Raw genomic sequence first — 26416 nt, 5'->3', positions numbered from 1 at the left:
ATTTTTTCGGCTAACCGTACTGATGTTAATGACGCGAACTTATTGAAACTAGGTCAGTTCTATGAGCCGTATATTGAAAGTAAAAATATTGTAGCAGAAACCAATATATGGAGGGCGTTTTTAAGGTGACAAAATCTTTCACCACAAACTGCGCTGGATGCACTTCAAAGCTGCGACCAAACGTCATTTAATAACTTGTTTCAATTGCTTAAAATTTTTGCAACACTCCCCGTTTCCACTTCCACATCAGAGCGTACATTTTCAACCCTTAAAAGATTAAAGACTTATCTTCGCAATTCTACTGGACAGGTATTTGAAATATCAGTACATTGCTTTGTATAGATAAATATTTTAGCTTTTTTTCATTTCCATGTAAGGAGCGGCTGAATGGTTTGCCAATGTTGGCGATTCATCGCGATGTACCAATAACACCGGAAGAAATTATTAAGAGATTGAGTGTTAAGGAGCGAAGACTAAATTTCGTTTTATAATAAACATAATTAAAGTTTTAAATAAAGCTTTTCAATTTAATTGAAATAAATGAATAATAACGCAATTTAATTGAAATAATGCAAGTATTTCCCTTGAAGTAAACGATTTTGCATAGGTGTATGAATGTATATATATGAAGGTAAGTATTGCTTATTTATAAATAAATACGCACAGATGGTAAATCTAGTTACAGTCTGTCTTAATTTCTATTTAACTTAAAATAAATTATTGCTCATCTTAAAATGGACGTGGCACCGCCCACTTGTGATAAAATCAATTTTACAAATATTATTTATCATAAATCAAAAATCGTTAAACCTATCATAACAAAATTCGGCAGAGAGGTCGCCTTTACTATAAGAAATGCTTTAAAGAAAAATTAACGAAATCATTTAAGGGCCACACCCACTTTTATATAAAAGATTTTTAAAAGGGTCGTGGATGAATAAAAAGAGCTATATCTTTGCAAAAGAGAGCTTTATATCAATGGTATTTCATTTTCCAAGTGGATTTATAACAATAAATAGGAAAAACCTCAAATTTGAGAAAATGGCCGAGGCACCGCCCCTTTTAAGACTAAGCAATATTCTATGTTTCGGGAGCGATAACTCGAAGAATAATTAACGGATCGTAATAAAATTGGGTACACAAATTTCCCTATAGCAGGAAATATTTCTAGAAAAAATGGACGAAATCGGGTAAAGACCACGCCCACTTTTATATAAAAGATTTTAAAAAGGGTCGTAGGCAAAAATAATAAGTTAAATCTTAGCGAAAAATATTTTTGTACCAATCGTATTTTGTGCCACTATAACAAGAAATGGGATGAAATGCAAATCTTGAAAAATGGGCGTGGCACTGCCCTTTTCTTACAATGCATTTCCCAACGTTTCTGGAGCCATAACTCGACGAAAAATTTGGTGCACGTTAGGACGGGTCGATTTGTGCGGAGGCAAAACAATCGCCCATTGCTCTGTGAAAATCATATTCTAGGGATCGAAATAAGAAGAAACTTTGCTGAAGGAACCATACCTCTAAAACGAATTCTGATGTCCCCTCCCCCCCCCCCCCCCCCTTTGGGTTGTAGGGGCAAATTTTGAAAAATCTCACATTGAAATTCCTATGTTTTTTCTTTTTGGAGTTTATTTTTCTCTTTAGAAATTTATTTAGTCAGAACATATGTGAATGAAAAAATGAATTTAACTTAGTAATAGAAAAGAAATTAAAAAAAAATTATTAGAAATTAGCGTTTTTACAACCCCCTTTTAAAACCAAGGCATCACTGTTATGCATTTGCATGTCGTAAAATTGCTTGTGTTGTTTTTTTTTAAGCCACCACAAGACACAGCAGGTAGAATTGAAATTGCCCCTACCCAAAAGTTCGATCCAAAGGGGGGGAGGGGGGACATCAGAATTCGTTTTAGAGGTATGGTTCCTTCGGCAAAGTTTCTTATTTTGATCCCTAGAATACGATTTTCACAAAGCAATGAGCGATTTTTAAATCGACCCGCCCTAGTGCACGTGTATGCCTTTTAACAGGAAATATTTTCAGTAAAAATGGACTAAATCGGTTAAATCGCCTTCTTGTGTATAAAAGATTTAGTAAAAGTTCGTAGATGCAGGTAATAAGCTATTTCTAGTAAAAGCTGGAAAATTTCGTTAATCCCTGCCTTTTTTTTGTAATAACGCTATTTATTACAATGGCACTTGTGTGTTTATGTTTATTGTTCTGTTATATCTTTATTTTAAAATAAACAGTAGGGAAATCCCCATATCTGAAGGAAAAATGCATTATTACCCGCTCAAGGTCATTGGGGTTAGCCTCTGTATCCTTTTTGCTTCCTTTAAACGAGAATTAGTTCAGAATAGGACCATATGTATATGTATTATTGCGCAGCCTTGTAACACTATTAAGCACACAAAACAAACAACAACAGCATTCCAAGTGTACAGCTGGGTATGTAATGTTTGGTTTCACCCGAACTTAGACTTACTTACCTGTTTTTATTTTAATGTTTCTTCTTCTCTTTCTTTGCGTTCCTCCTCTTTTTTGTCTTACTTACTTTTTTATTTATTTTTCCCTTCATATATCTTTTTCTTATTCTTTTTCTTTACATTTTATTTAATTTTTTAATTTTCTACTTCTTCTCTTTCTTTTTTTGTTCTTTTAACTTTTAAATTTCCTTTTTCTGTTCCTTTTTCCTTTGTTTCCAATTCTGGTTTCTTTCCCTCGACTTTTCTAGTAACATATTCCCATCCTTTACTTTTACCCTTAGAGTTAGAAAGGGAGATGTAGAGTAAAAAAGAGTTCCAGGGGGCGTAAAGGGGTGTTTTGTTTTTTAATAACGATAAACGACTTCTCCGTACTTTGATGTAGTTATATTTATTTATAGAAAAATTTCAAAAGGATTTCGAACTGGAATACTGAATCCTAAATGGACCCGCAGTCCAGTGTATGTATTTGCTCCATTCAGTGGTGAACATATTTCCCACACTTCAATCAACACCAAATTTTGGCTATAGGTTCCTTCGACCAAGGCGAAAGTTTTTCATATTTCAGAACTAATAATTTTAAATTAAAATTTTTTTTCAATTTCACGTGCGGAACTTTTGTTGGTCATAGCATTGAATTCACAAAAAGTTTGCGATTGCTTTGAGTGATTTAAATTTTTTATTAAATTTAAGCTTTCTAATATAAAAATAGCTGTCTATATGAGATGATAGACAAAAATTGTTCAGCTAAAATATTTTGGTTAAGTTATGATATTTTGAGTATGAATTGAGTGTGACAAAATAAATTTGAAAAATAAAGTAAAGAATGATAAATTAGAGGAATGAGGGATCTAAGAAAAAATAAGAGAGGTAGGGGGTGTAAAAAAAGAAGAGGCAGAGATAAGGAAATTTTAAAGGGTAAGAATGAGAAATCTTATATCCTGATTGCTTGACTTTGAATAACGGGAAGAAATGCATTAAAATACACCTTCTTATTAAGATTAGTATCTGCCAAACCCGAGCAATGGGAGGTACTCTGCTAGTACTGCTTGAAATTCAAGCTAAAACTGGTTCATTGCCTGCGTTACTGAATCCGAGGCGAACTGATGGCAAAGGGAATTCAACCAATTCGCCGTGCAGAAGAATGTCAAATAAAAACAAAATTTTCATTGATTTCGATTAACTGACATATTGTTGTACAAGGCGTTGTATAGAAAATAATCGAGAAGAAGCAATTATCTGTTGGGATTACAACACCTGGTATTGAATTCGCCTTGCCGAATAGCTTCCGAAGCTATACGAACCTCAGCACTAGTAAAGCAGAAATAGTATCGAAATAATAACGAAGGCTTATAACAATAGTCCCGAAACTGACAAAACAGAAATATATGTACGAAACTGTTTCGCTACCGGCCATGACACACTTACCCTATATAAAGGAGCAAATGCATATCGAATTTGCAATGAATATCTAAATGAAAAAAAAAGCAGCTACAATTTAGGGCTACGCAGATCGAATAAAACCCACACAAATTGTGTGTAGATTAGTAGAAGAAATGATTTTCAACTGAAATATATGAAAACCAATAAACCTTGCTTATTGACCATATTATGATAACTTTTCCTACACAAAGAGACATACTTAATTTATTTTCATGATTAAAACGCTATTTACTCTTATTTTTTGTAATTGCCTACATTCACACTTTACTATCAATTTTTTGTCAGAAAAGTCACGTTCAGCCATCATTTTGTCACTGACTGTCAACGGAATGCTGGCGATGACTTTTGACAACGCAGAGCTGGCTCCGGTGCTTTGCGCTCATTTCTGTCCACAGGATATTCATTTGACTACCATAATATGGTCATACCCTTTTTAATAGTATAAGTAAATGTGTGTGTGTGTTTGTTGTTATATATATGTACATAAGTATACAATAATAGTATGCATGCACATTTGCAGAAAGTTTCTGTTCAAAACAATGGCACAATATTTTATGAATTGTTGAAAGTTGCGCAATTTATCGCGTTACATGCCAGAACAGGTTGTCAGTTGGAGTGCTGTGGTAGTAGTTGTTGTTGTTGTTGCTGTGAACACTAAATGTTACTGACACTGTCACTGCCAATGGTTTGTAAGCGAAATATTTTCAAAACCATTTTTGGTTAACAATAAATTTAAAGAAAATAAATACACATAGAAAAAAATGTACCTTAAATTAAAAAAATATTTTCAGAAAAAAGTTCTTCTAATTTAAGGAAAATTTCAATTTAAGGAGTAGAAATTTCAAATAATTGTATAAAACTTTTCATTAGTTTGAGGGAAATATTTTATATTATATTCATATTCATATTCAAAATTATTTAATTTTTTTTTGAGTGAATGAACCTACCTTCTCCTTATCCGAGGAACAGGATCGTCCACTGCCCCGTATCTATAGGACTAGGCCCACTATATAAATTACCTGGATACCATCGACTGAATTCCATCGGTATCTACCAGTTCACCGATTTTTCAGCTGCGGCTCGCCGACTCCATCAATCATTAATAGGCAACAGGTTATCTTAATATTACAACTAGATACAATTCTCCGTCATGGCATGTGGGTTAGGAGCTTAGAATATACCCGCGGTAGGTATGCCTGTCGTAAGAGGCGACTAAAATACCAAACTGATTGAAGTGGTTGTGTAGCGCAACTCTTTCAAGGGGTTGCCAGCGCAATTTGTAGCTTCCCCAACCCAATTGTCAACCTCAGCTATCCGTGGCGAATCCTGTTTCTTTAGCAGTCGAGGCGCTGGCGACCCCAAGTACTTCACGAATGTAGCGGGTGGGAGGGCGGTATAGCTTAGAAGGTTCCATGTGGTCATACTAAATCGTACCCTAGTACATTAATTTTGCTTATAACCGAAACGTACCGGATCTATATCCGGCAAAGGACAAAAACTTCGAGGAGTATTCTTATCGCTTCAACAACAACAACAATGATATGTGTGTGTGTGTACGTTTTAACCAAATACTACCAACAAATTAATGTGTATTTATTAGAAAGGTAAAGGGTGCCATCTCGACTCCGGATCGGCTGAGTGCTACCACAGCCGTCGACGAGACCCACCTTACCGTTATTTTATTCGTTTTTAGGCATTTTTTTAGTGTAAGTGTAGTGTATGTATTTATTTATTTATTGTAAGTTCATGGAACGCCAGTATCTATGTAGTTACAAGTTTACGCAAAATAAAAAGTAACGATTTTCCTAAGTGCATTTCAGCGGGAGGAGGTTTTGTATGATAGCTAATCAATTGGGTTTTTTAATCAGAAGCGGTTTCAACAAACTAAGCTGAATATTTTTGTACTAATGTTATATAAGAGACAGACCGGCTGGTAAGCGCAATAAAGGTTCACAGCTTCCGACACCCAGTTGTCAACCTCGGAGCGGTGATATAAGGCATAATATAACGACCATGCCGATTCGGTGATATTCACTTTACTGGCCTTAGTAGGCCCAGTATGAGTGCCGCCTTAAATAGATAAAGACGCAACTATTGAATGTTGATCGTAATCACCAATCTGTCAGTCACGGCTAATTTATTGAAGCGCTATCGATGGCAGGCCGCAGTGGATACACTGGTGAGAAAAAACAAGTTGTAACCTAAAGGATTAACAGAAACCGTAGCTGAAAAACGTTAATTATTTTTCCAATTGATATAAAGCTGCTTAGACTTTTGATGTCTCTGCTCACGGTATGTTGGATTCCAGAGAGTTATCGACATGTTATCGTTTTTTTTATCGACGAGGTATAGACGAATTATCGATTTCTTTGTTATAAATTTCTCATAGCAAAAGTCAATATGAGCTATCGATTTGTGTCGGCAAGTTATCGGTATTTATTGAAAAATTATCAATTCCTTGTCATAGATTTGTTTTTGAAAAACAATCGATTCGTTATTGAAATGATACTGATATTTTATCGGAAAGTTATCAATTTGGCGCCGAAATTTTTTCGGTGTGCTATACAAAAATTATCTAATTTTTACCGATTTGTTATCGGCATATGATGAGCGGGAACGAGTTTTAAATATAAACCAATGTGGTTTCAATACCTAACCTTTTGTTGCTGGCTACTTTTGATTTTAAACCTTTTGATTCGATATTTTGATAAGTGTAATTATGTGTACTTGATATTAAAACATTTATTTTTAAACTTACCATTTTCGCCACCGTTGAATGATTTCGCAGCCACTTCCAGCACAAATGTGCCCGTTGGCACATTCTCTGAAATATTTGCATAGTAGACTGATTGGTGAAAACGTGGTGGATTGCTGCTCGTTCCTTGTATCAAAATCTGTAACTTTAATTGCGATTGCCGAGCGTTTGGTGTGCCGTGATCACTAGCGCTCACCACCAAATTATAACGAGTTTTTTGAACATTACCAATCTCTGACACTTCACCACCATCACCACTCACAGTTGCAGGAGGCAATAACTTAGCCAATTCCATATAACCTGTCTGCGAATTAATTCGAAAATGTCCCGCCTCATTGCCACTTACAATTGCATAAGTTATTTCTCCATTAGCGCCAGCATCTCGATCAATAGCTACAATATGAACCACCGACTCACCGATACGTAACGCACCACTGACTTGTATGCTAGCTGTGGGTAGCGTATGGAATCGCTGCTCTACTGGCGTACTGCTTGCAGCAGGTGACACGAATTTCGGAGAGTTGTCATTGATATCTGTCACTTGTAAAACTGCAGTGACTTTGGTATGTAAGCGTGAACTTATATTTGAAGATAGATCCATAGCCTCAACTATGAGCGTGTACTGCTGAGTAGACTCATAGTCTAGTGGTGCAAGTAAAGAGAGTGCACCGGTGAGAGCATCAACATAAAATAGAGGTTCTTGAATTTTATTTTCCGCAGATAGTTGTTCGATTGAAGCGTCATCATTGTTAGCAATGCTATTCATGGGCGTATAGCTCAAAAGCTTATATTTTAGATAGCTATTGGTTCCCGAGTCAGTATCTGTAGCAGTGAAATTGTATATTATAGCACCTACGTTGGTATCTTCACTCACTTCAAACTCAATAGGATCATTTAGCCATTTCGGTGGATTATCATTAACGTCGTCGATCTCTACCTTTACTGTGATGGCACTGCTTTGTGGGTTATTACTTGCGCTAGTATCCAGCGCTCGTATCTCTAAACGAAATTCTGCTTGAGTTTCACGATCCAACTGACGGGCAACAACCAACGAACCAGTGTGTCGATCAATATCAAATGCTCCTTCGATCGTGTCCTTGACGAGTGACGTAAGCGTATATGTGATGGAGAGATCGTTGTTGCTGTCGATCATGTTCTGTTGGTCCGGGCGATCATTGGGGCTCACGGAGCCTACCACATGACCAACTGGCACATCTTCGGGGACCTGTCGAAAAGAAAAGTTAGACAACAACAATAATTGAAAAATGTGTATAATAAAATAAGTTTAAAATAGCCTAGCAATTAATCTATCTATGAATCTTATAAAATAAAGTCGCTAAATGCCATGTATGCACATAACTTCACACAGAATACTCCGATTTTAAAACGGTTTTTTGCATTTGAAAGCTTAGCTACGTGAGATGGTACAGTTAATATAATTTGAAGATATATATTATAGGGGCGTGGCAAATTGCCAAAATGTAGCAAAAAATCATAAAATTTTTGTTTGCACAGCTATAACTCATAAACGGATAGATGGATTTAAAAAATTCTACTTTTCAGTAAAACTTTGAAATATTTACCTTCGATCTGCATCAAAAAAAAAATACTTGATTCCTTTCTTATATCAGCCAAATTGTTTAAACAAAAGTAACATTTTTATCAAAAAATGCGTATGTGTGTTTGTTCGCTGTGAACCGTCCGCGCTAATTGCTTTTGAGTGAGGTTTGATGCGACACATACATACGTACATATATAGCACATAACCAGCTTTTCATATAGATGAGTTTAACACAAGCCTATGCATTATGAGTAGATTGTACGCATTTTTATGGAGAACGGTAGAATGAGCGACACTGGCGCCATCTGATATTGAAAAATAACCATCTCCCAAATTTTGTTACAAGCAAATCATAAGAAGAAGAATGTCACATTTGTTTTGGTTAAGGGTGTTGACACACTTTGCAAGTGAAATTATTTTTCCAACTGGTTGGTAAATTTTCTAACATTTTTCGCAAGTAAAAACTGTAATATAACAAATGAATACGACACAAAATATGTTCGCAAGTATCTATGTTGTATAGGGGTAATGTTTATACCAGTGCTTTGCGAAATTTTTTATGTGAATGGGCAAGGCGAAATAAACTTCAATTGCCAAGTCTGAAGTTCTTTGATATTTACAAACGCAACATCTTGGTTGATTGTGGCGATATTATTGGAACGCATAAGCTTGTGTTAAGCCCATCTTTATGAAAAATGTCATTGTGTCACGGCCTTATGTCTCTTTGAATGCTTAAACCTTTAAAAATACGCAACGGATTTTGATGCGCTTTTTTTAATAGATAAAGAGTGATTGAAGAGGAAGTAACGGATGAACATATTTGGCTGAAAATTGGTGGAGGGGTAGCTTAGAACCAGGAGACAGGCATAGGCTAATTTTTATCCCGTTTTGGATAGGGTCTTGAGATCAAAACGTGGACGTGGGTAATCCTGGGATATGTTTGTACAATATGGGTATCGAATGAGTACTTTGATACGGGGTATTTTTCGCTCCCGCGGGTATCTAGGGTCTCGAGATATAAGCGAAAACGTGGACGCGGGTACCCCTAGAATTTGTTTATAGAATTTGGATAACGAATGAAAGCTGTTGATGAGTACTTTAGTACAGGGTAATTTTCATACCTATTTGTGAGGGGTCTCGAGATATAGGCCAAAACGTGCATCAGGGTAACACTAAGATGTGTTTTTACATTATGGGTATCAAATTGAAGCTGTTGATGGGTGCTTTAGTGCAGCGTAATTTTTATACCGCTGGGTGACTAGGGTCTCTAAATATGGACAAAATCTGGACCCGGATACCCCTAGAATGTGTGTGTAATATGGATATCAAATGAAAGTTGTTGCTGAGAGCTTTAAAGTAATTTTCATTGTGATATTCGATTTAGTTGCATTAACCTGGCAAAACTGATAAATGTGCATGCGAAGCCGAAATAAAGACATGAATTAATAATACCCACATAACTATTTACATACGTCCTATTCGATTTGCCTGGCAATAAGGGATGAAGAAGAATGGGAAAAACTTTAGAGAAGAGAAAAGAGAGAAGGAGACTGAGAAAGAGTGAGACGAAAATAGAGATAGATGTAGCGAAAATACAGAGGGAGGAGTGAATAAAAGGATTAAGAAAAAGTGAGGAGGGGGGAGGCCAAAGCTAGACGGAAAAAGCTTATTAAAATGTATGGAGATAGACCAAATTTAGGGCAGAACAACGTCTGACGGGTCTGCTAGTTATTAATTATTTATAAAAATTATAGGAAAATCTTGATTGTTAGTGTTACGGAATGGTCGAAATATCAGGGCATTCCCGACTTCCCTTCTTTTTTGTTTAAAAAAAAAAAACACTGCATTTTCACTAGTTTCACAAACTTCAACTTTTTTAACTAACTATTTTCGGAACCGTACGCAGAGACTGTATAAGAACGACTATATAAAATTTGATGAGCGCCTTTTTCTCAAGCCTAGTGCACATTTGCAAGTATATGTATAATAATTTTAAGTACATTCCAGTTGTGAAGCGGTAACTTAGCTACTTCTCCTACATAATACATTGTTAGAATTTTATAGCAAATTTACATATTTACAGGACGATGGTTTTCCATTTTATTTTATAACTGGCAGACCCGGCAGACGTTGTTCTGCCCTAAATTTGGTCTATCTGCATATATTTTAATAAGCGTTTTCCGTCTAACTCTGCCTCCCCCTCTTATATTTTTCTTAATCCTTTTATTCACTCCTCCCTCCGTCTTTTTTGATTCATCTATCTCTATTTCGTCTCACTCTATCTCTTTATCAGTCTCCTTCTCCTTCCCTCTTTTCTCTTCTCTCAATTTCTTCTCATTCTTCTTCATCCCTTATTGCCAGTCCCAGAGGGTGGTATGTATTTTGTTTCAGTCCCATTCCCACTCCGAGTCTCAGCCCCAGTCCTAGTCCTAATCCCAGTCCCAGTCCGTCTCTGGTCTAGTTCCCGGAAAAAAGGATCGTAAATTCTAATACAGGCAAATTAATACACCAAATTTCAGGCAAATCGAATAGGAAGTAGATATGTATATAGGGATGTGGGTATTATTAATTCATGTCTTTATTTCAGATTCGCGTGCATATTTATCAGTTTTGCGAGATTGATGCGACTAAATCGAATATCATAATGAACTTTAGAGCTCTTAGCAACAGCTTTCATTTGCTATCCATATTACACACACCTTCTAGGGGTATCCGGGTCCACGTTTTGGCCTATATCTCGAGACCCTAGTCACCCAGCGATATAAAAATTACTCTGCAATAAAGCACACGTCAACAGCTTCAATTTGATACTCATAATGTAAAAACACATCCTAGTGTTACTCTGATTCCCGTTTTGGCCTATATCTCGAGACCCTAGTAACCATTAGGTATGAAAATTACCCTGTACTAAAGCACTCATCAGCAGCCTTTATTTGATATCCATATTGTATAAACACATTCTAGGGGTGCTTGGGTCCACGTTTTGGCCTATATCTCGTGACCCCAGTCACCAATAAGTATGAAAACTACCCTGTACTAAAGCACTCATCAACAGCCTTCATTTGATATCCATATTGTATAAACACATTCTAGGGGTGCCCGGATCCACGTTTTGGCCTATATCTCGAGACCCTAGTCACCAATAGCTATGAAAACTACCATGTACTAAAGCACTCATCAACAGCCTTCATTTGATATCCATATTGAATGAACACATTCTAGGGGTGCCCGGGTCCACGTTTTGGTCTATATCTTGAGACCCTAATCATCCAGGGGTACGAAAAATACCCAGTATCAAAGTACTCATAAACAGCTTCCATTTGATACCCATATTGTACAAACACATTCTAGGGGTGCCCGGATCCACGTTTTGGCCTATATCTCGAGACCCTAGTCAGCAATAGGTATGAAAACTACCCTGTACTAAAGCACTCATCAACATCCTTCATTTGATATCCATATTGAATGAACACATTCTAGGGTTGCCCGGCGCCACGTTTTGGCCTATATCTTGAGACCCTAGTCACCCAGGGGTACGAAAAATACCCAGTATCAAAGTACTCATAAACAGCTTCCATTTGATACCCATATTGTACAAACACACCCCAGGAGTACCCAGGTCCACGTTTTGATCTCAATACCCTAGCCAGAATGGGATAAAAGGTAAACCATGCCCGTTCCCTGGCTCTAAGCTCTACACCAATTTTCAGCCAAATCGGTTCATCCGTTCTTGAGTTATGCGTAGTGTAACTAACACAACTTTCTTTTATATACATATATAGATAGTGTTTTAAGGTAAGTATTTTTAGGTAAGTATTTTCGAATAATCCAAGGGTAGGTAAGCATAATTAAGGTAAGTATATATATATTGGTAGCATGGAATATTCTAAGAATTCACGAATAAGTAACTAGGTTTTTTAAAAGTTTTCCATATAGGTAATAAGGGTAAGTATAAAGGGAAATATATATGTATATGAATAACTTATGATAAATCAATTAGATTTGAATCCCTATCCTCAACAGTTAGCCTTTAAAGAAATAATCAAAAATAATTGGAAATCTAGCAACTGTTTTAGATTCAAAACAAACGAATAATTAAAAATTATCAAATAATTAAAATCAATCAAACAATTCAAATTTATCTTATACAAATATAATTGTTTGATTATTTCCAATTATTACTATGAAAGAGAATCTCAGTTGAGGAATTGAGGAGGGTTGGGCAAATCTCCTGTGATCTTGCTGTAAGGTAGCTGGCCATAAGTTTAACAGCAATACCAGGAATTCCGTAAGAAAATTAAAGTTTTTTTCCAAGCAGGTCTTTCTACGAAACAAATCGAATTATGTATTTGGAAATGCAAACATGCAAAAAAGACTCAGATCTGAAATTTTAAATTTTGAAATGCCTGAAAATTCATTTTTATACTATGTCTCCACGGCACCAAAATTAAGTTGATTTCGGAAGATTCTTAATTTCAGCCGAAATTAGCTCGAAATTAACTAATTAACTAACGTTATGTGAAAACTGTCAAACGAAATTAAAAATCTGTGGTCGTTTACATTTTACACAAAATAATTGATGTTCTGCCCGCACTGTGAAATTTCAAAAACTAATGTTTATCTTGAACGTTTTAACCCTCCGATGAGTGAGGAGGTCCCTAGGGACGTTTTTGCCTTTTCAAACTGAAATTACTCCTACTATTCTTTTGTATGCTGGACTCACAAGATCAAACCATGAACCAGCTATGGAATTATGGGGCGCGACGCGTTGCCCAATATACAAATCTGCGTTGTCGTACGATCGCTTCATGTATATGAAGCAATTTATTCAATTCGACAATGGAAATACTCGACAACAGCGAGTCATCAACAGCAAAACTGCGGCTATTGACGATATTTGGCAAATGTTGCAACATAACTTGGCAGCAGCTTACACTCCTCATGAAGCACCAACAGTTGATGAGCAGTTGTTCCCTTACAGAGGCCGCACCCGCTTCACACAATATATTCCGTCAAAGCCAGCTAAGTATGGTGGTTATGCGACTCACAGAGTTATTATCCTTTGAAGGGAATGATATATTCTGGAAAACTGCCAAACCAACAACGGGAGATAAACCAAGGGCAGAACGTAGTGCAGGATCTTGTGGAAAAATATTTAGATGCTGGCTGTACTATATACGCGGATAATTTTTTTACCACTCTTGACTTGGCGCGTATTTTGATGAGGAGGAAGACCGCATATGTTGGTACAGTGCTCTACAACAAAACATTCATTCCACAGGAGTTCAAGAAGAACCCGAAGCGCACCATCAATAGTACATTATTTGGGTTCAACGAAGGGATATAGCGTTATGCTCATACGTGCCGAAAAAAATAAAGTTGTGAACGTACTCTCCACAATGCACTACACCTGCCGCGTTGACGAGCAACCGAGAATCGGAAGCCCTATGCCATATTAGATTACAACGCTAACAAATACGGTGTTGATACCATGGATAAAATGCTAGGCACTTACAGCTGCAAAAGAGCAACACAACGATGGCCGTTGGCCATGTTTTATAATATGCTGGACATCGCTGCATTGGCTGCTTTTATGATTTACAACGAAATGAAGCCCATAAAAAGGAGTGACAGACGGCGGTCGTTCTTGTTACTGCTAAAGAAACAAATGGCCACACCAAATATCGAAGAACGTGCCCTGAACAACCATATAACCTCATATCCAAGGATACGCAATGCGATGGAAGCATTCAATGTCAGGGTAAGAAAAACATCTTCAAATTCAAGAATAGAATATATATTTATTTGTTTTTTATTATACTCAGTTGAGCAGAGCTCACAGAGTATATTAAGTTTGATTGGATAACGGTTGGTTGTACATATATAAAGGAATCGAGATAGATATAGACTTCCATATATCAAAATAATCAGGATCCAGAAAAAATTTGATTGAGCCATGTCCGTCCGTCCGTCCGTCCGTCCGTCCGTTAACACGATAACTTGAGTAAATTTTGAGGTATCTTGATGAAATTTGGTATGTAGGTTCCTGAGCACTCATCCCAGATCGCTGTTTAAAATGAACGATATCGGACTATAACCACGCCCACTTTTTCGATATCGAAAATTTCGAAAAACCGAAAAAATGCGATAATTCATTGCCAAAGGCGGTTAAAGCGATGAAACTTGGTAGATGGGTTGACGTTATGACGCAGAATAGAAAATTAGTAAGATTTTGGACAATGGGCGTGGCACCGCCCACTTTTACAAGAAGGTAATTTAAAAGTTTTGCAAGCTGTAATTTGGCAGTCGTTGCAGATATCATGATGAAATTTGGCAGGAACGTTACTACTATTACTATATATGTGCTAAATAAAAATTAGCAAAATTGGATGAAGAACACGCCCACTTTTTAAAAAAAAATTTTTTTAAATTCAAATTTTAACAAAAAATTTAATATCTTTACAGTATATAAGTAAATTAAGTCAAAATTCAACTCCAGTAATGATATGATGCAACAAAATACAAAAATAAAAGAAAATTTCAAAATGGGTGTGGCTCCGCCCATTTTCATTTAGGTGTCTAGAATACTTTTAATGCCACAAGTCGAACAAAAATTTACCAATCCTTTTGAAATTTGGTAGGAGCATAGATTCTATGACGTTAATTGTTCTCTGTGAAAATGGGCGAAATCGGTGGAAGCCACGCCCAGTTTTTATACACAGTCCACCGTCTGTCCTTCCGCTCGGCCGTTAACACAATAACTTGAGCAAAAACCGATATATCTTTACTAAACTTAGCCCACGTACTTATCTGAACTCACTTTATCTTGGTATAAAAAATGGCCGAAATCCGACCATAACCACGCCCACTTTATCGATATCGAAAATTACGAAAAATTAAAAAAATGCCATAATTCTATACCAAATACGAAAAAAGGGATGAAACATGGTAACTGGATTGGTTTATTGACGCAAAATATAACTTTGGAAAAAACTTTGTAAAACGGGTGTGACACTTACCATATTAAGTAGAAGAAAATGAAAAAGTTCTACAAGGCGAAATCAACAGCCCTTGGAATCTTGGCAGGAATACTGTTAGTGTTATTGAATATATAAATAAATTAGCAGTACCCGACAGATGATTTTCTGGATCACCTGATCCACATTTGGTCGATATCGCGAGAACGCCTTCACATATACATCTAAGGGCCACTCGCTTTTAAAACCCTCATCAATACCTTTAATTTGATATCCATATCGTACAAACACATTCTAGAGTCAACCCTGGTCCACCCTAATGGCGATATCTCGAAAAGGCGTGCACATATAGACCTAATGCCCACTCCCTCTTAAAATGCTCAGTAACACCTTTCGTTTGATACCCATTTCGTAAAAACATTCTAGAGTCAGCCCTGGCCCACCCTAATGGCGATATCTCGAAAAGGCGTCCACCTATAGACCTAATGTCCACTCCCTCTTAAAACGCTCAGTAACACCTTTCATTTGATTCCCATATCGTACAACTAGAGACACCCCTGGTCCACCTTTATGGCGATATCTCGAAACGGCGTCCACCTAGGGAACTAAGGATCACTCCTTTTCAAAATACTCATTAACAGCTTTCATTTGATACCCATATCGTACAAACATATTCTAGAGTCACCCCTGGTCCACCTTTATGGGGATTTCTCGAAAAGGCGTTCACCTATAGAACTAAAGCCCATTCCCTTTTAAAATACGCATTATCACCTTTCATTTGATACCCATATCGTACAAACACATTCTAGAGTCAGCCCTGGTCCACCTTTATGGCGATATCCCTAAATGGCGTCCATCCATAGAACTATGGCCTACTCTCTCTTAAAATACTCTTTAATACCTTCCATTTGATACACATGTCATACAACCACATTCCAGGGTTACCCTATGTTCATTTTCCTACATGGTGATTTTCCTTATTTTGTCTCCATAGCTCTCAACTGAGTATGTGATGTTCGGTTACACCCGAACTTAGCCTTCCTTACTTGTTTTTATTTTTATTTTTGTTTTTATTTTTTTTTCAGGTATTACCAAGACCGATGGAAGGCAATGCACCGTCGTTTGCGGCTAGGTCAAGTAGACCGTCATGTCGCCTTTGCCGTTCTGAGTACTGGCGGCAGCGGAAAACGCGGGTATACTGCTTCGGCTGCGGCAACGCTGTTTGCGGAGAACATAGCACACTTTTACATCGCTGCAACACTTGCGCACAGGGCGGCGGACAAGAAGTACACCCTGAACAACAATAATTTTTAAACTTTTTTATAATAGTCTTAAGAAAATTCAAAAAAAAAGAAAAAAATTTTAAAAATTGAAAAATTATTTTGGTATGTAGAATTTAGTTATAAACAATAAAAAAAAAATAAAAAAAAATTTTTTATATAAAAAAAACATGATTTACAAATAAAAGGTCCGTAGGCACCTTTTCACACGGCCGTGAAATTCAGAACTGTCACTAATCGGAGGGTTAATTCGGCTGTGGGAAAAAGCGAAAACAAATGTCATTTGAAATTATGCAAAAGAGAAGCATAATCGTGTGGACAGGAATGTTGTTTACGAAATCATACTACCGAAATCGACTTAATTTTAATACCGTGTAGACATAGTATTAGTCGTCTTTGAAATGCCTGAAAATTCGTTTATTAGTTAACGAAAAAAACGGATCGCAGGAACCATGATAAAAATATTACCAGGTAAAATCGGTGAGAGGTAAATGACGTTTAAAAAAAAATTATAAAATTCTCACTGTTCTCACGTTTTCACTTTTTATACTCAGTTGAGCAGAGCTCACAGAGTATATTAACTTTGATTGGATAACGGTTGGTTGTACATATATAAAGGAATCGAGATAGATATAGACTTCCATATATCAAAATAATCAGGATCGAAAAAAAATTTGATTAAGCCATGTCCGTCCGTCCGTCCGTTAACACGATAACTTGAGTAAATTTTGAGGTATCTTGATGAAATTTGGTATGTAGATTCCTGGGCACTCATCTCAGATCGCTATTTAAAATGAACGATATCGGACTATAACCACGCCCACTTTTTCGATTTCGAAAATTTCGAAAAACCGAAAAAATGCGATAATTTATTGCCAAAGGCGGCTAAAGCGATGAAACTTGGTAGATGGGTTGACGTTATGACGCAGAATAGAAAATTAGTAAGATTTTGGACAACGGGCGTGGCACCGCCCACTTTTAAAAGAAGGTAATTTAGAAGTTTTGCAAGCTGTAATTTGGCAGTCGTTGAAGATATCATGATGAAATTTGGCAGAAAAGCTACTACTATTACTATATATGTGCTAAATAAAAATTAGCAAAATTGGATGAAGAACACGCCCACTTTTTAAAAAAAATTTTTTTTAATTCAAATTTTAACAAAAAATTAAATATCTTTACTGAATATAAGTAAATTAAGTCAAAAGTCAACTCCTGTAATGATATGATGGAACAAAATACAAAAATAAAATAAAATTTCAAAATGGGCGTGGCTCCGCCCATTTTCATTTAGTATGTCTAGAATACTTTTAATGCCATAATTCGAACAAAAATTTACCAATCCTTCTCAAATTTGGTAGTGGCATAGATTCTATGACGGTAACTGTTTTCTGTGAAAATGGGCGAAATCGGTGGAAGCCACGCCCAGTTTTTATACACAGTCCACCGTCTGTCCATCCGCTCGGCCGTTAACACAATAACTTGAGCAAAAACCGATATATCTTTACTAAACTTAGCCCGCCTACTTATCTTAACTCACTTTATCTTGGTATAAATAAAATTAAAGAAAAACAAGTAAGGAAGGCTAAGTTCGGGTGTAACCGAACATTACATACTCAGTTGCGAGCTATGGAGACAAAATAAGGAAAATCACCATGTAGGAAAATGAACCTGGGGTAACCCTGGAATGTGGTTGTATGACATGTGTATCAAATGGAAGGTATTAAAGAGTATTTTAAGAGAGAGTAGGCCATAGTTCTATGGATGGACGCCATTTAGGGATATCGCCATAAAGGTGGACCAGGGCTGACTCTAGAATGTGTTTGTACGATATGGGTATCAAATGAAAGGTGATAATGAGTATTTTAAAAGGGAATGGGCTTTAGTTCTATAGGTGAACGCCTTTTCGAGAAATCGCCATAAAGGTGGACCAAGGCTGACTCTAGAATATGTTTGTACGATATGGGTATCAAATGAAAGCTGTTAATGAGTATTTTGAAAAGCAGTGATCCTTAGTTCCATAGGTGGACGCCGTTTCGAGATATCGCCATAAAGGTGGACCAGGGGTGTCTCTAGTTGTACGATATGGGAATCAAATGAAAGGTGTTACTGAGCATTTTAAGAGGGAGTGGGCATTAGGTCTATAGGTGCACGCCTTTTCGAAATGTCGCCATTAGGGTGGGCCAGGGGTGACTCTAGAATGTGTTTGTATGATATGGGTATCAAATGAAAGATGGTAATGAGTATTTTAAAAGGGAGTAATCCTTAGTTCTATAGGTGGACGCCTTTTCGAGATATCGCCATAAAGGTGGACCAAGGGTGACTCTAGAATGTTTGTACGATATGGGTATCAAAAGAAAGGTGCTACTGAGCATTTTAAGAGGAAGTGGGCATGAGGTCTATAGGTGGACGCCTTTTCGAGATATCGCCATTAGGGTGGGCCAGGGGTGACTCTAGAATGTTTGTACGATATGGGTATCAAACGAAAGGTGTTACTGAGCATTTTAAGAGGGAGTGGGCATTAGGTCTATAGGTGGACGCCTTTTCGAGATATCGCCATTAGGGTGGGCCAGGGGTGACTCTAGAATGTTTCTGTACGATATGGGTATCAAATGAAAGGTGGTAATGAGTATTTTAAAAGGGAGTAATCCTTAGTTCTATAGGTGGACGCCTTTTCGAGATATCGCCATAAAGGTGGACCAAGGGTGACTCTATAATGTTTGTACGATATGGATATCAAACGAAAGGTGTTACTGAGCATTTTAAGAGGGAGTGGGCATTAGGTCTATAGGTGGACGCCTTTTCGAGATATCGCCATTAGGGTGGGCCAGGGGTGACTCTAGAATGTTTGTACGATATGGGTATCAAACGAAAGGTGTTACTGAGCATTTTAAGAGGGAGTGGGCATTAGGTCTATAGGTGGACGCCTTTTCGAGATATCGCCATTAGGGTGGGCCAGGGTGACTCTAGAATGTGTTTGTACGATATTGGTATCAAATGAAAGGTGGTAATGAGTATTTTAAAAGGGAGTAATCCTTAGTTCTATAGGTGGACGCCTTTTCGAGATATCGCCATAAATGTGGACCAAGGGTGACTCTAGAATGTTTGTACGATATGGGTATCAAACGAAAGGTGTTACTGAGCATTTTAAGAGGGAGTGGGCATTAGGTCTATATGTGGACGCCTTTTCGAGATATCGCCATTAGGGTGGGCCAGGGGTGACTCTAGAATGTTTGTACGATATGGGTATCAAACGAAAGGTGTTACTGAGCATTTTAAGAGGGAGTGGGCATTAGGTCTATAGGTGGACGCCTTTTCGAGATATCGCCATTAGGGTGGGCCAGGGGTGACTCTAGAATGTTTGTACGATATGGGTATCAAACGAAAGGTGTTACTGAGCATATTAAGAGGGAGTGGGCATTAGGTCTATAGGTGGACGCCTTTTCGAGATATCGCCATTAGGGTGGGCCAGGGTGATTCTAGAATGTGTTTGTACGATATGGATATCAAATTAAAAGTATTAATGAGGGTTTTAAAAGCGAGTGGCCCTTAGATGTATATGTGAAGGCGTTCTCGCGATATCGACCAAAATGTGGACCAGGTTATCCAGAAAATCATCTGTCGGGTACTGCTAATTTATTTATGTATGCAATACCACTAACAGTGTTCCTGCCAAGATTCCAAGGGCTGTTGATTTCGCCTTGTAGAACTTTTTCATTTTCTTCTACTTAATATGGTAGGTGTCACACCCATTTTACAAAGTTTTTTCAAAAGTTATATTTTGCGTCAATAAAGCAATCCAGTTACCATGTTTCATCCCTTTTTTCGTAGTTGGTATAGAATTATGGCATTTTTTTCATTTTTCGTAATTTTCGATATCGATAAAGTGGGCGTGGTTATGGTCGGATTTCGACCATTTTTTATACCAAGATAAAGTGAGTTCAGATAAGTACGTGGGCTAAGTTTAGTAAAGATATATCGGTTTTTGCACAAGTTATTGTGTTAACGGCCGAGCGGAAGGACAGACGGTGGACTGTGTATAAAAACTGGGCGTGGCTTCCACCGATTTCGCCCATTTTCACAGAGAACAGTTACCGTCACAGAATCTATGCTCCTACCAAATTTGAGAAGGATTGGTAAATTTTTGTTCGACTTATGGCATTAAAAGTATTCTAGACAAACTAAATGAAAATGGGCGGAGCCACGCCCATTTTGAAATTTTCTTTTATTTTTGGATTTTGTTGCATCATATCATTACTGGAGTTGAATTTTGACTTAATTTACTTATATACAGTAAAGATATTAACTTTTTTGTTAAAATTTGAATTTAAAAAAAATTTTTTTTAAAAAGTGGGCGTGTTCTTCATCCTATTTTGCTAATTTTTATTTAGCACATATATAGTAATAGTAGTAACGTTCCTGCCAAATTTCATCATGATATCTTCAACGAATGCCAAATTACAGCTTGCAAAACTTTTAAATTACCTTCTTGTAAAAGTGGGCGGTGCCACGCCCATTATCCAAAATCTTACTAGTTTTCTATTCTGAGTCATAACGTCAACCCATCTACCAAGTTTCATCGCTTTAACCGCCTTTGGCAATGAATTGTCGCATTTTTTCGGTTTTTCGAAATTTTCGATATCGAAAAAGTGGGCGTGGTTATAGTCCGATATCGTTCATTTTAAATAGCGATCTGAGATGAGTGCTAAGGAACCTACATACCAAATTTCATCAAGATACCTCAAAATTTACTCAAGTTATCGTGTTAACGGACGGACGGACGGACGGACGGACGGACGGACGGACGGACGGACGGACGGACGGACGGACATGGCTCAATCAAATTTTTTTTCGATCCTGATTATTTTGATATATGGAAGTCTATATCTATCTCGATTCCTTTATATATGTACAACCAACCGTTATCCAATCAAACTTAATATACTCTGTGAGCTCTGCTCAACTGAGTATAAAAAACTTTTTTAAAAATTTTTTATTTACGCATATTGTCACTTGCGAAGCGAATGAAAATTTTGTCGAATTTCGCGGTCTCGAATTGCGAGATGCGAATCGCTAGCGAATTCGCAAAAAAAAAAGTCGAATGAGTGACGAAGATGAATTTGTCGAATTGCCACAAGCGAAAAAATCATATTCGCTTCGCCAAATCTGTCAAAATTTGTCGAATGCTTATTTTGTTCGCGCTTGAAAATAGAAAAGGACGCATTGGCATTTATTTAAATGTTTTCAATTGAAAAAAGTAAATAAATTGAATAAATAAATAAAAGTGAGTAATTCATTTAATTAAATTGAGTTATTGGTTTGAATAAATGAAGTTTTCAGAATGAGAAGAACAACGCCGCAGCAATTCGAAAAGCTGGTCGAGCTGATGGAAAATAATCCAGACGTCGCCAGAGGCATGGGGAATTTTGGAGAGACCAGGAGGAGCAGGGCAGAATTGTGGGACCATTTCGCCACGGATCTTAACTCTATAGGTCCTCCAATCCGTAACGGGCGCGAGTGGAACAAGGTAAGAAGAATAGACATGCACGAATAATACAAAAGTATACATCGCAGAATCGTGGCATCGTAGCATTGTACGGTTACTGACTGGAGTTACTTTTGATACTTAAGGCTGTTTTATACGAGTCGAGTTACTGATGGTTTTTTTGACTCCCAACTCAATTCAACCATCATATACAAGTAGGCACTTTGTTTGAGAAAATTTACCAGGAAATCGATACTGGCATTGTGAAGGGTGCAGAGATGGGCCCTAGGTTTGGTTAGATCCTAGCTCCGAGCCACCGCCTACTATTTTTCTGATAATACCCAATAAGATACTTAAACAGTTAGTTTCAAAAGTAACCGTACGATATCACGATGCAAGTTTCCAAAGTAACTGACAACGTGATAATTGTCAGAAGCGTTACTTAGTTATATACCCGAACCATCGTATCCGTGCAGGCCTCTAGTAGTAACTGAATTGTATTCTGCGTGTCAGTTCATACTTACCAATATAGTTGTCCTAGGTTTGGTTAGATTATAAGTTGAAGCTTAAAAAAAAAGGTTTCTGCAAACCGCAGCGAGACCGTAGCCACTGGAGGAGGACCGTACGCCCAGCGAAGTTTATCTGCGCTAGAGAGATCCGTGGATGATCTACTGAACCTCCAAGAAGCCGCCAACACGACCGGACAGTCCTTTGGAACCAATAATCCGGGTGATAACTGGCGTGGAACCAATAATCCGGGTAATAACGGAAAAATGATCATCGTTATAAAACATTTTTAACTTTATTTATTACTATTTAATAAACTTGTTTTTTACATTTATGTTTGTGCACAAATAAATAATAAAAACAGATAACAGAAACGTCAAATTCGGATGAACTAATTAAATTTGTTTGAATGGTAATGACACATGGCTATCGAATAAGTTCATTCGCCACTCACAACGCAAATTTGATGTGAATTCGCCAATCTGTTCGACTCGCCAAATATATTCGCTTCGCAAGTGACAATATGCGTAATTATTTTGGTTAAGAAAATTAACTAAAAAGTAAACAATAAATTGACTCTAAAGAAATATAACACTTTACAAGTCCATTGTAAGCTTAAACGATAATTAGGCTTTTTCGTCTGCGACAAAAAAGTTCTATATCGTACATAATTATATATTTTTAACATTAAAACTTTACACCTAAATTATTAAAGCTTACAGTTTATATCAAAGTCCAAATTGTTCTAATAAAAAACGTGTTAAATTTTGATGGTATAATTAAGAACATTTAGGATCTAATTTTCTTGCTATCGTAATGTAACACGCTTTTATTAGAACAATTAGGACTGTGATATAAACTGTAAGCTTTAATAATTTAGGTGTAAAGTTTTAATGTTAAAAATATATAATTATGTACGGTATAGAATTTTTTTGTCGCAGACGAAAAAGCCTAATTATCGTTTAAGCTTACAATGGACTTGTAAAGTGTTATATTTCTTTAGAGTCAATTTATTGTTTACTTTTTAGTTAATTTTCTTAACCAAAATAATAAAAGCTTATTTTTAAAAAAGTTTTTTTTTCTTTAATTTTATTTTTTACTTTTTAGTTCGTTTTATTAACAAGTAATAGAAGCTTGTTCTTAGAAAAGCCTTTTTCTTAAATTTAATTTAAATATGAATTTTTATTTTTTTATTTTTAGTAGAGTAAAGTATTGTTTAAATTAGTTACGTAAACTTTACTTAGTTATTTGTAACGTTTCTAATTCTATCCATTTCTTTTAATGCATCAACATTACAGGGTTTCTTCGAAGTCAACTTTGAACAGTCAAGTTCTTCGATTCGAATACCTGCTAAAGACCTAACTCGGCTTTTGACAGAGAGCACATATAAAATTGTGTCAAACAGTGTTAACTAACTTAAAATCATATTTTATTGTGACTTGGCCTACGTGGCGTTCAGTTTACAACTACTCATTGCAGATCTCTGCTCTGTGTGTTAAATCTGTTTTAAAATAATAGCCGTATTTTTTTTTACACGTAAACGTCTATACGCTTATAATTTATATGGACTGCTAAGCGCCAAACTTTAAATACACCTCTGAAGTTGCTGCGCATAAAATGTATATACTAATAAGTTCCAATACGCATTATACGCAGATGTAACTGAAATATGTGTTTTTGTTTCACTCCTACACTTATTCTATGTATTCTATGTGTGTCCACAATTCATCGCAACTGATTAAGCTATATGTTATACACAGGCATACAACAGAGGGTCGTGTCTCCGCTTTTCGGTACACGCTGTAGCTGTAGCTAGTTGTTTAACCACTGCCGCTAGATGGGTCTCCTAAGCAATATGTAAGCGAGGATAGGCGTTTTTTTTTTCACGCGCAAACGTAAACCTATACGCGTGTATAAAAAAACACGGCTAATATTCCAACTTTCGCTTAGCTAAAATTCCATCGCCAAAAATCTGTAAAACAAAATCAAGTGCGCAGAAAAGTATGCAACACTTACCGATAAGAACCTAACCGCGTTAGCGTTCGATGTATCACAGAATTTTTACACTTTGAAAATGACGGCTGTTGTTTGCAAGGTTGCATTCCTTTGAGTGTTCGTTTTCACCATCTGGATTAACAAAGGCATGAGCCTGGGCATTCGCGCAATTTTAGTGATGTAAATTGCATGGCGCCAGCGCCAATGCGGTGCCAGCTCAATGGTAGCTCATTGACGAAATGACTCCAAGCGAATTTTTGACGCTACTTAGTAGTGAGTGCGTAGTACATTTTACTTGCGCTATTGAGTGAAACGACTTTTGTGTGTCAGGCACGAGTTTGGTGTTATTGGCGCTACTGGCAATGATGACACTGAGCTGTTGACGGTAGCGCTGGTAGTTCAAATTTTGAATCAGAGAAAAAATTGATGACCCGTGTAAATTATTATGGCTTTGGCCGTGTAAATTATTATGGTGTATTTGTATATTTTAGATTTAATGCACAATTAATATGTGTGTGTTTGAGCGGCCAAATAATAACAGTAGTATTGCTAAAGTGCTGCTTAGTTGATGGAATGTCGCTAATTTCCTAGCGATGATCAGCAGATTGTCAATTTTCGTTCAACGGACGCGCGAAATTGCCACATCCGCTCAAATTTTCCAAGATTTTCCATTCTTGATTTAACTTAAGCTGTTATGCCAATATTTTTCAGCCAGCTTTTTTCAAATAGGTAATTTTTCCAAAAGCAAAATAAATTACCGAAAAGATTACAGAGTTAAACAGCCTTAAAAATTCAGCTATGTTGGTTATACACAGAAATACAACAGAGGGTTGTGTCTCCGGTTTTCGCAAGCATTGAGATTCACCACGCGTGACACGCGTGATTCACCACGTCCAAATATCACAATTCACGGATAGGTACCGGCGGGTTTGTATGGGACTTAGGCTGTTATGCCAAAGTAAATACAAATCTTTACCGATAACTGTGTTATCGATTAATTTATCGAATTCTAACAAAGTAATATTGCATTGTCATCGGAGTTATACATGTGTGCAAAATTTCAGCTCAATCGGACACCGCGAAGTGTATCAAATTTAACTTGCAAGATTCCATTACAGACAACAAAAGTGAAACTAAACAAGTAAGGAAGGCTAAGTTCGGGTGTAACCGAACATTACATACTCAGTTGAGAGCTATGGAGACAAAATAAGGAAAATCACCATGTAGGAAAATGAACCTAGGGTAACCCTGGAATGTGGTTGTATGACATGTGTATCAAATGGAAGGTATTAAAGAGTATTTTAAGAGAGAGTAGGCCATAGTTCTATGGATGGACGCCATTTAGGGATATCGCCATAAAGGTGGACCAGGGCTGACTCTAGAATGTGTTTGTACGATATGGGTATCAAATGAAAGGTGATAATGAGTACTTTAAAAGGGAATGGGCTTTAGTTCTATAGGTGAACGCCTTTTCGAGAAATCGCCATAAAGGTGGACCAGGGGTGACTCTAGAATATGTTTGTACGATATGGGTATCAAATGAAAGCTGTTAATGAATATTTTGAAAAGCAGTGATCCTTAGTTCCATAGGTGGACGCCGTTTCGAGATATCGCCATAAAGGTGGACCAGGGGTGTCTCTAGTTGTACGATATGGGAATCAAATGAAAGGTGTTACTGAGCATTTTAAGAGGGAGTGGGCATTAGGTCTATAGGTGCACGCCTTTTCGAAATGTCGCCATTAGGGTGGGCCAGGGGTGACTCTAGAATGTGTTTGTATGATATGGGTATCAAATGAAAGATGGTAATGAGTATTTTAAAAGGGAGTAATCCTCAGTTCTATAGGTGGACGCCTTTTCGAGATATCGCCATAAAGGTGGACCAATGGCGACTCTAGAATGTTTGTACGATATGGGTATCAAACGAAAGGTGCT

General features: G+C 36.9%; 1 protein-coding gene across 1 annotated transcript in view; it reads right to left on the bottom strand.

Annotated features, from left to right (window-relative positions):
• The window catches only part of ds (dachsous cadherin-related 1), a 609128-nt gene that overhangs the window by 32257 nt on the left and 550455 nt on the right, over positions 1-26416 (bottom strand). The window contains exon 9 of the mRNA XM_067766860.1: positions 6686-7907. Within this exon, the coding sequence (XP_067622961.1) occupies positions 6686-7907 (1222 nt within the window). The remainder of the gene's footprint in view (positions 1-6685; positions 7908-26416) is intronic.

Source organism: Eurosta solidaginis, chromosome 2 (genome assembly GCF_040869045.1).
Source record: "Eurosta solidaginis isolate ZX-2024a chromosome 2, ASM4086904v1, whole genome shotgun sequence".
NCBI lineage: Eukaryota > Metazoa > Arthropoda > Insecta > Diptera > Tephritidae > Eurosta > Eurosta solidaginis.
Note: the sequence above shows the minus strand (reverse complement) of the source record. Positions and strands in the feature narration are given on the sequence as shown.